We start from the raw sequence: 14,755 nt of genomic DNA, 5'->3' as shown, positions 1-14,755 counted from the left end.
TGAAAACGACTGGCTGGGTGGCGGGCGTTTGTGAACTCTAGAAATAGCAAACATAGCAGCAGCACTTACATAAATCATTAAAAAAGTACAATGAAAAACAAAAACAAAAACAAATATGCCTCATCTCCATTTCTGTTCGATGCAAAATTTATTGCTAATTTAGTAAAAGTAGAAAAAAAAATATCAGCATATAGCAAATATAACAGAGACTTGTGATGTATGCAGAAAAAAAAAGTATAGAGATATTTGATACCTTTTGTTTTACCAGCTGCATATAGCATTTCAGATCGTCAACAATAACTGCGCAAAATAAACGTACAAACCTACGAAAAAATGTATAGATGCTATTCAAAGCCAAAAACAACAACTTTTAAAAATAGATAATTCATGAAACTAATATATGCACAATATTTACACCGTATTTGTGTGTCCATATGTATCTTTATAACAACCGTTCGTTGTTCATTGATGCCGCCACTTGAGTGCCATAATATAAAGTAATTTCAAATTTGATGCCCACTTGTGTTTGCATTGCGTATTTAATGACATCCTCGGGTAAATAGCGAACACCGCAAATATTTTCGCAATTTTCATTTTAGAAATCCGTAAGCAGACGAGTGTAAACACGGAAAATTTAGTACAAGCATAAGCGGGCAATTAGCAATAATTTTACAAAATAAACGCACACACATACATGCATACATACACAAATACATGAATAAGTGCATCTGTGGTGATACGTAGGCACTTAAGAGATTGTTGTAAGTGGAATATTGTAGAATTATTCAAATATGATAAATACGTGTGTGTATGTGTGTATGCAGTTGATTTGCACATGACTGAATGTTTGTTTATTCGAAGGCATAAAACTTAACGGTAAACATATGCCGAATGCAAATTTACGCTGAATACAAATTAACTGCATCTGGCCGATGGAAAGGTGCAACCAATACGCGCGCATGTACAGCTGTGTTCACAATAATAGCAGTACGAAGCATTGCAAAGTTTTTACTACTTATTTCATTTTTATTTATTTTATTTTTTTTAATTTTTTTAAATTTTTTATATTTTTATTTATTTATTTTTTTATTTTTCTTTTTTTATTTATTTTTTTTTATTTTTTATTTTTTCATTTATTTTTTGTTTTTTTACTTTTTTAAACTTTTTTAAACTTTTTTTTATTTAATTTTTTATTTTTTTTTAATTTTTTTTTAATATTTTTTATTTTATTTTATTTTATTTTATTTTTTTTTATTTTTGTTTTTATATAGTTGATACTACAATACTACAACTAAAACCATGTAACTCCAATACCCAAGCTTTGCAAAAACCTTGAATCAGATGTCAAACTTTTTATTTAGAATTTTCAGAAAAATTCTGAGCAGTTCTGTAGTCCCTAAAATTTTGACACACCTATTGTGCCAGTTTAAAGTGTCCCAAAATTCGTGTTGATTTTTTATCATTTTTTTGTAAACGGTGTTGTGCGTTTTCAGCCATAAAATGAGTGCTCAAAATGTTTTTATATGAATAAAATGCACAAGACCACCAGTAAACAAAAAAAATTGTCAAAAATTAGCGCGATTTCTGAGCCACTTCAAAATTGCATCATAACAATATTGAATGAGCTATAAAACTGCATACCTGAAATTTTTCTTAAAACTGAAACTAACTTGGGTTAATATATCGGATGACACTCACTCAACCTAACCTAAGTTAGTGGCTGTCATCCGACAAACTTAAGTCTGAATAGCATCATTGTAATACCACAGGAGCTCGTCCTTATAAAAGGGTTATAAAACTGCATACCTGAAATTTTTCTTAAAACTCAAACTAACTTGGGTTAAAAAGTCGGATGAAAGCCACTCAACCTAACCTAAGTTAGTGGCTGTCATCCGACAAACTTAAGCCCCAGTCCTGAAACTTCTCAAAACCAAGCTGTAGATTTAATGATTTTTTTTTATTTCGCCAACTCTACTTGTGAAATCTCTTCAATAATGTCAAGAAAGTCGAATCCGAGCGCGGAAAGCCTTTTTCTGTACAGAGCAAAGGATGTAGACAGAAGGTGTTCCACGGTTTCTCCATCTTCATTATCTCGACAGCTTCGCCAAAAGTCATTATGTGGTAGTCCTAGTCTATTTACATGCCTTCCAATTAGACAATTCCCTGTTAGTACCCTTATTACCCATAATAATATTAACCCGTATATCTCATTTCCTGTATCTTAAAATTCTGTAGCGATTTTGTGAAGCCATGGTTCCATCTGGCCAAACCAACCAGTCTTTTCGCTCATACCTCGATTAAACTCACCAAACTCGAGGTGTAAGGCATCTGCTACGATATATTCACTCCACCTCCCTACCACACCTGGATTTTCCTCCGAAGAGTGTGCAATGCAAATACGGTATATGCCATACATACGTACGTAAGCTGGTCGTACGTCATAGTATATGTCCATATATCTTCTGTATCATCTGAATATTTACGAATTATTGCAAAAGTTCTGATGCAAGCTGCCATATTTTCCAGCAGCTGGGGTAAGTGTATAGACCGAATGTGTGAATTATCTAAATGGTTATGTGTGTGCTTTGCTGCCTTTATAGATTATGGCACTATATTTCAGATCGCTAATGAGTTTAATCATCTCGCAAAAGTGATACTGTCGGTAAATCAACAGCGAAACGCAAATTATTCAAACTAAAGCACGCCAGCTGGCCAAATATTTGTTTTGCTAAAACGTAAAAACTTAAATAATAATAAGATTATAATTAAAACAAGTAAACGAGGGTTTAAGTTAGGCCTGGCCTTTTTAAAGCAATGTATTTATATACATATCTTCTATACTATAAAGGTGAATGTCTGTACGTTGTCCGCGCATCACTACGAAACGACAACACCAAATGACGTAAAAAATTGTATACATTAATATTTTCACCCAATGAAGGTTATAAGCATGTTTTTATGATGGAACTCTCTTCCCACAGCCCCCAGCCCGCGCCACCACTCCCATTCGTCACTAATAATCGAATATTTGTTTAAATTTAATCTAAAAAATCTTATTTTTTCCTATTTCCCACTATTTATAGCACACTCTAGACTTCATAATCCGCATAAGCTGTTCAACTATGACCCAAATGTAAAGTTCAAAAACGGTTTGAGATAGAAAATTAATAAAAATAATTTTTCTTGATATTTTTCTGATTGGTTGTTTTGATTTTATTCAACGAGGCATAACAACGGATGCCGGTTATTGTAATATTATAGTTATTAATAAAAAATTATTTTCTATGAAATTATTGTCTGTGATTCTTTTATATACATATCCTAAATCCCTCAAAACTACTCCTACGCGAGCGGGGCCGCGGGTTAAAGCTAGTACTCGTATATTTGTTTTTTAACATTTTTTAAAATTTATTTTTGTAATTATTTCTTATTTTTTTAATTTTTGTTATTATTAAGTTATTTTTTTTTTACTCACATTTTTGTTTAATTTTTTCTATTTATTATTCTATTATTGATTATTAACTATCATTTTTTTTTTTTTACTTTTTTCCTTTATTTATTTTTTTTTATGCATATATTTTTATACATATTTTTTATTTAATTATTAATTTTTATTTTTTATTTTTTTTCTTATTTTTTAATAACATTTTTAATTTTTGTTATTATTTAGTTTTTTTCTCGTTTATTTCTTTTTTAACATTTTTTTTTAATTCTTTCTTATTTTTTTATAATTTTTGTTATTACTTAGTTATTTCTTAACTATTATTCTTTTTACTTTTTTCTTCTATTTTTCTTTATTTTTTTCTACTTATATTTTTTAACATATTTTTAATTAATTAATTTTTTATATATATATTTTTTCTTATTTATTTTTTTATTTATTATTTTTTTCTTAATAGTTTTTTATTTATTTATGTTTTTAATATAAATATATAATTTTTTTAAATTCCTCTTTTTTTAAATAAATTGGTTTTTAATTATTTTTTTTTTGTTAATATTTTTATTTATTTTGTTTTATTTTTTTTTTTTTTTTTCCTTTTTTAATAGTTTTATTTATTTAGTGTTTTTTTTATTTCTTTATACTCATTTTTTCATTAAAGTTTTTTTTTATTTATTTTTTTATATATACTTTCTTGTATTTATTTTTTATATTTAAATTTGTTTATTTTTTTATTTACTTAATTTTTGTATTTTCTTTTTGTATTTCATTTTATATTTTATTTATTTATTTATTTTTTCGTCTTTTTCTTACTTTCTATTATTATTTTTTCATTTGCAAGAAAATAATAGAATGAGAAATCTTGCTGTAGAGACACATCGACTTTCAAATTTCTAGTAATTGGCATTACAATCTTTAAAATTACAAGAAATTGAACAATTTCGGCCAATTTCAATACCTACGAATGTATACGAAGACGAAATTTCCGAGCTGTTCCCGGTGTAGTTTTCTACAGATATCCTATAACACCATACCAACTTTCAGGTTGATTTCGTTATCTGAACATGTTTGATGAGCTCTGAAGAAATGGGAAGTGAAATATTTCTTTCAAATTTGCCCATTCGTTTAAGTATTGAAGTCGAAATTCCAACTTAAAGAGTTGCTGCGAACAATTTCTCATACAAGTCTTGAAAGACCTATAACTTGGCTTAGATTGTTTAGAAGGGTTCAAGGCATTCGCTACCCATAAAGGCAGATCGATACACTTTCTGCTTTTCTCCTTTAAGGCCATCCTTCCGATAATTAAAATCAAATAGTGGAGTAGACATTATTTCATCATGTCACTTACGGTATTCAAACTCCAGTAGAATTAGGTCATGAAGAACTTACCTGAAAAAAAGATATAAAATACTTAGTTAAATACTTAGTCAAATATGTAATCAAATTTATAATCAAAATAATTGAGTCCGAATCAGAGAACAAACAAGAATCAGGTTAATACTTAATCCACTAATCTCACAGCGACATTGGTTATACAGCAAAGAACGCCTCCTAACACAAATAAGTCAGTCCATTATTGAGAGGAGGAGTCCATTATTGAGGTGATGTGATCTAGATTCCTTTTATTATCAATTACGTATTTATAGAAACTGATTATGGTGAGGTGAATTCTTGTTAAAAATACCATAATAGAGTTATGACTTCAAACTTGGCAGCTCACGGCTCAACATCGTCATGTAAGCTGCCAGGGGATCGAGGTACGCTTTGTCATTACTTTGATTCGCCGACATTGCCATATTGAATGAACCTTTGGCAATCTAAAGAGATTTTTTCACTTTAGATAACGCATAATAAGACAATATCTGGAAAAAAGCTCGATTCGATTGCGTGAATGAGTCGATCCTATCAAAATTATAGTTTTTTAGTATGAATTAAAAAAAAAAAAGTGTTTCATAGCCTATTCGAGTTTATTATATTATAAGAAAGTGCTACTTTGAAGTGGCTCAAAATTTTCGTTTGATTTTTCTCTAGGACGCTTCGTTTCGACATGCGTTAGCAAGTGGCGAATAGATGAAGCGGCTGCTATAAATAATAAGAAAAGAATTGCCAAAAATTACATTTGTTTGTGAAAATACGTGAGTTAAAGGGTGGTTAAATTTCAAGGGCCGATGTTGAATTTGAACCATACCGAAACGTCAACGACACCGTTGGACTTCTTTCTTTGGGGTTATTTGAAAGAAAAGGTGTACGTCGATAAGCGAGCAACAATTCAAGAGCTAAAGAATGAGATAATTCGGCGCATTAACGGCATAGAACCTCAATTATGCCTCAGCGTCTTGGAAAATTTGGACCATCGGATGGAGGTGTGCCGCCGAAGCCGCGGCTGCCATTTGGCCGATATTTTGTCCCATACGTAATTGAGCCAGACCAATATTATCATAATAAAGAGAAATGACAATAATTTCCTAAAAAATTGTATTTTATTCAAAATCAACACCGGGACGAACAAGCTGGATTTCGCCCTCACCAAAGCTGTGCTGACAAAGCCAACACTCTAAAGTCATAGTAGAGCAGTCAGTTGAGTAGCGCTCCCCGCTTTACATGCTGTTCGTTGACTTTAAGAAGCCATTCGACACAATCAAACGAGATTCTATATGACTGGCGTTGAGTGGAGTTTCTGCTACCTCCGCTGCACTAGCACGACAGACGGCGGCCAAGATAAAGATGTTAACTATAGGCTAAAACGAAAATTAGTCAAAATTTGTTCAAATGATTCGTGTTCCCCACTTTGTGGCGCGGCGTACATTAGAGTGCCTCAACAAAAAAAATTTTTGGATTTTCTACTGGAATTCCAAAATTTATTATATTTCAAGACTATCGCCAAAATATTTCGGTGATGTGTTAAGATTTACCTGAACTGAACTTTTAGAAAAGTATTTCAGATAATAGAAGATTTTAAGTCAAAAAGATTTGTATAAAAATGGTGAAAACTTCATCAACCTTATCAAAATAATTAGGTTTAAGAGGTACTTATAAATCGGTCCAGCTCACGTAAATCTTAAAACGTTTGCGAGATACAGTATGTGTCAAAAGAAAAGAAGCGGTTGTTTTCTTGTAATTTCAAGATATATTTCGTTCTGCATTTTGCTCTATAATAGTCCCACTCAAGGGCTACCACGCCAGTGCTAATTCAGGTTAGGGTCGAAAAGGTGATCCAAATTTTAAATATATATCTTTTATATTTCATGAATAATCGTGGTTCCTTTTTTCCGACATAGACTGCATTTTGGCCAAGATCTTAAAACATAATAAATTGTATAATCGCAATAGAAAAACAGTATAGATTTTTTGTTTTTTAGTTTTTTTTTTTTTGTGTATGGTGAGGCATCACTACCTATTATAGATACACAAATCCGTGCTTAGCAAAGCGTCTTCTTTCTCATCCATTTTATGTTTTCTCACGTGGAGTGGCCTACAGTGCAATGCTCCTTAGAGCGAAACGGTCCTTTTATGAAAAGCATTTTCGGAAATCTACTCGAGCAGTTTACCTTTAACTGCCGAAGGTCAACTGCTATTTAAAAAAAAAAAAAATTTTATCCCAAAACTCACATCGACAGTGACTATCGGGCTATGCGCAAATCAAGTGGTAGGCACGTACAACCCCACTCGCTCCCGGATAAAGCGGCAGCCTATAATTCAGAAACACAGCCTTCCTACATTTTGCTCGTTTCTGGTATGTACGAACACCGTTTATCGGATAAATGTGCACTTGTGATATTTTCGCTCGTAGCTGGATACATAAGTACTCATAACTGTTAATTTTAAAAGCAAACCTTCTAAACTAAACAATCATATATCATTTCCGAAAGTAATTTAAACGCAAACTTCAAAAGCAATCGTGTTGTGCTGTCGTTGTTCGTGTTGGCTTATTGTTTTTGTTTTTCGCTTTTATGCCATATTAAATTTGAGTTTTAGGTCACGTGGTATGAAAATTGTTTTCATAATTTCAATTTATTTTCTAGGTAAGTAGGCAGTTAAGTATGAACGAGATAAGTTTCAATCAAGCCACAGCTGTCAGTGAAATTACATGACGAAAAAAGCAAAGCAAGCAAACAAGAACGCTTAACTGTTATACTATCACAACAGCAGCCTTAAAGAGAACAACAAAATTTACTACAAACACACACTTACATACATACATACATACATTTTTCACACAATCATAAAGTTCAAAGTCAACAAGAGCTATTGCAGTAATAACGACGGTAATCATTCAAGCACCGTTCACATATTCCACCTCAAAATCACGGCGAGATTATTTGCATACATTTGTATGGACAAACGAGCTGGGCGGAGAATTGGCATTTCGATGAAGGTTAAGACGGGCAAAATTTGTAGGAAAAGTAGATATATTTGAGTAAGCATGAGCAAGCACATTAGGGTGGTTCTGTTTTGTAGGAAGCATTTTTTCGCAAATTTTTTTTTGTCTTTACATAAAATTGGTGCTTCAATAATGTTAAGTGATGGAAGGTATGATTTAATTTTTATGCTCAAATTCTAGAATTGCATCCAGGGGTCGAATCATCCGTATACCGATCACTAACCATACGAAATATCATTACGTGATACGCCAATCGTGTAAGCTGAATTGCGTTCAAACCAACAAATTCAAACGGATTGAAATTTATTTTCAATTCACAATAGTTTTCAAGTTCCACAATGCTTTGGATCGTATTTTAGATCAAAATGACGTGGAACCGTGAACACTGTTGTAAAATTTCATAAATATTGGGAATGGGAATAAATCACCGTCCTTTCTTAGCCAAAGTTACGAATTATTTAAACAATTAAGTAATGCATGATATTGGGTAGTCGAAAAAGTCTTTTCGTATTTTGTCAATAGATGTCGTTGGAGTCATCTATCTCCAGTGCTACCAATCACATTGTGTCTTATCATATGGTGTTAGAAAGGTGACATTTTAAGCTTCATTTTACCCAAAAAAAAAATTTTATTCGGAGAAGTGGAAAAAAAGTTATAGCTGTTAAAAAATGAGTGAAAATAATGAAGAAATTCGCTATATTTTGAAATTTTTGTAAAGAAAGGGAAGAATTTCACGCAAGCCACCAATGAAATTTGTGAAGTTTACGGAGACGATGCTGTATAAGTTCGTATAGCACAACAATGGGTCGCTCGCTTCCGTTCTGGAAATTTCGATGTGAAAGATGCACCTCGCTCCGGTCGACCTATCGTTGAAAAAGTCGATGAAATTATGGAAAAGATTGACCAGGACCGTCACATAAGCTGCCATGACATCGCCAAGGCACTAAACACTCATTATCAAACAGTTTTGAAGCATTTAAAAAAGGCTGGTTACAAAAAGAAGCTCGATGTTTGGGTACCACATGAATTGTCTGTGAAAAATTTTATGGACCGAATTAACATCTGCGATTCTTTGCTGAAACGAAATGAAATCGAACAATTTCTGAAGCGCATGGTAACAGGAGACGAAAATTGGATCAAATACGACAATAATGTGCGAAAAAGATCATGATGCAAGGGTGGTGAAGCTCAACAAATGGTCGCAAAGCCAGGATTGACGCCTCGAAAGGTTATGCTGTGTGTTTGATGGGATTGGAAAGGAATCATCCACTATGAGCTGCTCTAGCTTGCTCGAACGATTGATTCTACACTTTACTGTCAACAACTGATGAGATTGAAGCAAGCAATCGAAAAAAAACGGCCACAACTGATCAGCAGAAAGGGCGTCGTCTTCCATCAGGACAACGGTAGGCCACACACATCTTTGATGACTCGGCAAAAACTGGGAGAACTTGGCTGGGAAGTTTTGATGCATCCACCATATAGCCCTGACCTTGCACCATCGGACTACCATTTGTTTCGGTCAATGCAGAACTTCCTTAATGGAGTAAAGTTGGCTTCAAGAGAAGCATGTGAAAATTACTTGTCGCATTTTTTCGCCGAGAAACCACAAAAGTTTTACACTGATGGAATAATGTCTTTAGAAGAAAAATGGCAAAAGGTGGTCGACCAAAATGGTACATATTTCGTTTAATAAAATTCATTATAAATATAAAGAAAAATGAGTTGAAGTTTGATTAGAAATACGAAAAGACTTTTTCGACTACCCAATATTTTGTGAATTATGTGCCATTGGGAGCTACAACTTTACTTCATCTTTCAGACAGCATACGGATTCCTCTGACGAAGAATTCGAGTTGTTTTGACTTCATCCATTCATTAAGCCAGTTTGCGATTCTCTCGTAAGAAGTGAACCGCTCACCAATAAGGGCTGCCTGCATTGATCGGAACACATAGTAATTCGAAAGTGCAATGTCTGGGGAATACGGCGGCTGGGACACGATCTCCCAATTCAATCCCTCTAAATATTTTTGGACCGATTTAGCAACGTGTGGCCTGGCATTGTCATGCAGCAAAATCATTTTGTCATGTCTACCGTCCCATTCCGGCTGCAGTCGGTAACGATCGTCAGTGATGGTTTCAGATGGTTTAGGGAGTTCATAATAGATGACACCTTTCTGATCCTACCAGATGCACAATATAACCTTTGAAGCATGCAGTTTTTTTTTTTTTGTTTTTTTTGCTGCCGATGGACCCGGCTCACCTGGCAGGCTTCAACATTGTCGACGTTTAGAGTTGTCATAATAGATCCATTGTTCATCGCCAGTGACAATGCGATGCAGAAAACCTTTTCTTTTCTGCCGTTCAAGAAGCATCTCACACGTCACCAAAGGTCGCTCGATATCCCTCTTCTTCAATTGAAGTAGCACCCAGTTACTTGCTTTCTGTACCATTCCCATCGCGTGTAAACGTTTTTATCGACGCTTGATCTGTCAACATCCAACTCTTTAGACATATTATCAAGGGTTGGACATGCGTCTTCTTCCAATGATTGTTGTAGTTGAGTATCTTCGAATGTTTGCGGTACCCATTCGCGATCTTTATCGCTCACGACGAAATTGCCACTTTGAAAGCATCCAAACCACTCTCGAGAAGTTGTGTTTGATGGAGCGTGATTGCCGTTAATATTGATCAATATACGACACGTTACAGCTATACTTTAAATGAAAACAATGAAGCATGACTTCCGGCAAATTCTGTTTTTCGGGACGAGCATAGACATTTTTGACGACACATATAAAATTATCTTTACACTTCAAGCGAATGACAATTACTGCGACCGAGACCTCACATATATACCTTCAAATCACTAGTATATTACTAGAGCGAACACAAAAATAGTATCAGCTACGACACCTCTTTTACGAGGGCGGAAACTTATACCCATACCCAATGCAAATACATTCTCAGCCACAGGTAAATATGTAAATGGTTAATTTTTCTAGCCCGTTTGCAAATTTTTCTTTGCAGATTCCTGAAACAATTCCGCCTAATCAAAGAAGCCTATGAATTTGTTCTACAGAAAAAAAATTAACGAAATCAGAAACCAAAGTGGTGCCTCCAGTGCTACAATTGGCAGCAATACTGTTTGATCGATATGGACACGAGCACTGTCTCGAAGTTGATATCCCACGTATAGAAAAAATGGAAAGGATGTTATGCCCGATGGTAATACGGTTTGCGCCATAATATTCGCTTAGCTGTGGTTTGTGGAACAGTATAAAATACCCGAATGGGTTGGTGCGTGACTACCAAATGGAAGTACGTAGTTTCGTGAGATGTGTATTTCGTGCAGTTTCCGTGCATGAAACACGAAATGATAGAAAAAGATTTTTCTAATAGCGCACGCCCCTCGACAGACAATGGCAAACCTCCAAGTGTATTTCTGCCATGAAGAAACTCATAACTAAAAACCGTAGCTCGCTCCATTTGCGGAACAACATCAAAACGCATCTTCAGGCAAGAGAAGAGTTTTGGAAGAGCGATTCTCGCACAATAGGCAGCAGAACTCATTGTTTTTAAGTATTTTCCCGCTGCTCTACTTCGTGGAGTTTTGGTGCTAACACTTCTGCTGACGTCGGTGAGCCTGGTTGGGAGCTATGACAAGAGTTTGCCTCCTCGTCACTACGATCACTGCCTCTGATATTATTTGCGTACTTTGGTGTTTGCGTAGTTGATGAACTTCCAAATATTGGTACATTTTCAATTCGCTCTACGCAAGCTTCAAATACAGCTGCCTCGATAATCATCTTTTCACTGACAGTAATTACCTTTTCGCTAAAGGGTCGTCCACCGCTGTTTTTGCAAATTCGTTTGAGTCCATCCTCAAAACATGCCCCGCCCGCTTAATACGCTGAAGCTTGATGTGAACAGTCAGCGATTTGGAAATCGTGTAGCTCAGCTAGGCAATCATCGTTGTACCGTAGCCGATTGTTGACGTGATCTAACCGTACCAGTCCGCGTACGATTTTTCGCTCAAATTTGTTAAGTTTTTCTTCATCCGTCTTACGCATCTCCTAGGTTTCAGAAGCATAAGTAATGCAAGGCTTAATTATTGTTCTATGTATGTAGTTTCAGTTTCGTTCGCCTTGAAGGAAACGAGGAATCTAGAGCCTTGGGTAGCGAAAAGAAGACCACGTTCCTCGCCTGGAGCCTCGTACTCACTTCTTGTTTGGCTGTTGCGTCTTTAGAGATGATAGATCCAAGATATTTGGACGATGCCACCTGCTCAAAAGTATAACTGCCGATCAATATGACAGATTCGCATGCATTTGGAACTTTTTCAGTGCATACACAAATTAAATTTTTGAAAGACATTTTTCAATGCAGCTGTAAATCTGCATATTAAATCGATGTGATCCGCGAAAGCTAAAATTTGTGATGATTTTACCACATTACAGTGCCGTTCAGGCATATACCTGAAATCTCCGTAATCTTCTGGATCACCTGGCTTCACTCGTATGACTCGAGTGACAAAGGGGTGGATATTTTATTAATTAGTTGTAAATAAAATTTACAATTAACAGGGCAACTATCTGCTCCAGATCTCGTCCCAGTTTAGTAATTATTATTCTGGATTTTTTTTTTTGTATCAGCGGTTTTTGTATTTGCCGAAACAAGCGCTACTCATTTCACAACGAGAAAATATTTTTTTGGTTTTTTTTTTTTTGTGTACTTACTCCCAGATTTATATTTTTCCACTTTTCTGATTATCAAGTGCATTCAAATGAGAGTATGCATGTATGTATGTTTATACTCTTACCTCAAACTTTTGTCCTCATTCGCTGTCTGCCCTTCCTGCTGCATAGCCTCTACTGCTACTGACCTGTACTGACCCGCCTTACAAGCAAAGTGCGTTCTAAATATGCACTTCAATTTGATTTAATACGCAGGAAATTCGTTAGACTACTAATCAGCGTATGCGAATTCTTCTATACATACACTAATACATACATATGCAACTAACCTAGATTGCCTAGACTCAATAGCACTTGGCTAGCGAACTGGCTGAGTGGTTGTCAGCCGATTTCAAAGTTTCTTCGCATGCAATTTGCGGATATAAACATATGTACATATATGTAGGTATGGCTATGTTTTAATGCTTTACATTAGGGGTATGACTTTTTGCTATTACCATGAAAACTTTACTTATTTATTAAAAGCGGCTCCGAATCCAAGTTGAAGGCGTCTTGTATACAATTAACACATGTGGAAAAGCGTCCCATGAACTAATCGAGTTTTCTTAAATGTGGTTAATGAACTTTTTCACGTCGCAGGCTCTTCGAATCCGAAAACTGCTAAAACCAGTGTGTACTTTTCAAAAATTTTATAAGATCCTTCATTCCGACATTGAGTGTCGGCCACAGTTGTCGGGCGATTCTGCAAGTGGTTTCATTACGCCATCTCTCATTCGCTGCTCTCACAATTTCCTGAAAGATAAATAGCTTACATGTTTGCAAGGGTATGCCTATATCATCTACTCATCGGTCAATTTGATGCCGAGTTTCGATAGTTCATCGATTCTGCAGTTACCCTCAATTTCACAATGGCCAAGGACCCATGTTACCTCTAAGTGAAATGACTCAGCCATCTCGTTAGGAGGTAGCGCATTTCATGGCTACCTTGGAGGTTGCCGGCTGCTTTGTCGGGATTTCTCGCCACCCGGCTGTCAGTGAAAATGTAGATATCATCTCCAGGTATCGCAACACGACTTTCATTATTCATCAGTTCAGTCTGAAAGGCAGTACAGTAGTCGGGGAGCCGAAAACTGAAGGCGATCCCCAGATGTACGGAATATACTCCTCCGCCCACCCTGCGCTCGAGCTTTGTGCCATCTGTGTACGCATGGATGAGCTCGCCCTGTCTTACCTCGTCCCGTTCCTTTTCTAATTTTTGTTTTTTGCGGATGAGGAGGCTAAAAATGCTTAATGCATCATCAAAGCTGTCGTCGCAGCATTGGTATGTCCGAAGACTAAAAAGCTCTTTCTCGTTTGGACCCGAAGCCCACCTTGGAAGCTCTTCCGCATTACTTCAGAGCGGCGTTCCATCTTCGTCATTACAAGGTGTATGCTTATGTGCCAGCAGAATTTGAGTTGCATATGGGTTGCATAAAAATTGGCTGCTCCATGTGGCGACATCGTTTATTAGTCTGGCCATCCATCTGCGCGTGTTTCGTTTCTCCAGCAGTTTTACCATAGCCCTATCGTTTCCTCCTTTATTTCGTGCGCTATATTCTTGATAACTCCTTCTTCTATCCTCTCGTTTTTTCATGCCCATAACTTTTTCTCTCAAAGGCTATTAAATCTATCGGTATTGAATCGCTTATCACTTAAACAGCTGGCCCTGATACTATGCGGTAGGCACACTTCGCAGAGCTGCCGTTCGTTATACCGATGCTAGAAGCTTACACCGCTGATTTGGCCTTAGCGGAATTTCCTTACAGTTCAGGTTCGCATAAGAGAACGGATAGCGTAGTAGCCAGCATTATTTCCCGTCTCCTTTGAGTTGATCACCCAGTGTTTGCCATTAGTCTACTGATTCGGGATGTCAACTAGGCGGTTTTCTCTGCTGCGTATTTCTTTTGAACCCAGAAGGACAGTAGTGAATAACTCCTAGACAGTATGTTTTTTTTTTATTTCATCTTTGACATTTGTCGCGTAGTTGGATGTACAATTTTACACAATAAAATAATGCCTTCAAATGATTGAAACTTATTATGAAAATGGTCGATCTTTAAGAACAACATATCGCAAAATTCGTGATTCCTTTGGTGGAAATAATCGGCCGAATGAGTCGACAATTCAACGGTTGGTGAAACAATTTCAAGATAAAGGTTCTGCCGAGTATACAAAGAAAGGACTGGCAGACCAAAAACT

At 35.7% G+C, this 14,755-nt stretch overlaps 1 protein-coding gene across 1 annotated transcript in view; it reads right to left on the bottom strand.

Annotated features, from left to right (window-relative positions):
• Positions 1 to 4,757: 4,757 nt before the first annotated feature.
• Positions 4,758 to 14,755, bottom strand: part of LOC129237969 (uncharacterized) — a 32,173-nt gene continuing 22,175 nt past the window's right edge. Inside the window, exon 2 of the mRNA XM_054872973.1 lies at positions 4,758 to 4,828. Coding sequence (XP_054728948.1) covers positions 4,814 to 4,828 — 15 coding nt within the window. The 3' untranslated portion in view covers positions 4,758 to 4,813. The remainder of the gene's footprint in view (positions 4,829 to 14,755) is intronic.

The sequence above is a fragment of the Anastrepha obliqua genome, chromosome 2 (genome assembly GCF_027943255.1).
Source record: "Anastrepha obliqua isolate idAnaObli1 chromosome 2, idAnaObli1_1.0, whole genome shotgun sequence".
NCBI lineage: Eukaryota > Metazoa > Arthropoda > Insecta > Diptera > Tephritidae > Anastrepha > Anastrepha obliqua.
Note: the sequence above shows the minus strand (reverse complement) of the source record. Positions and strands in the feature narration are given on the sequence as shown.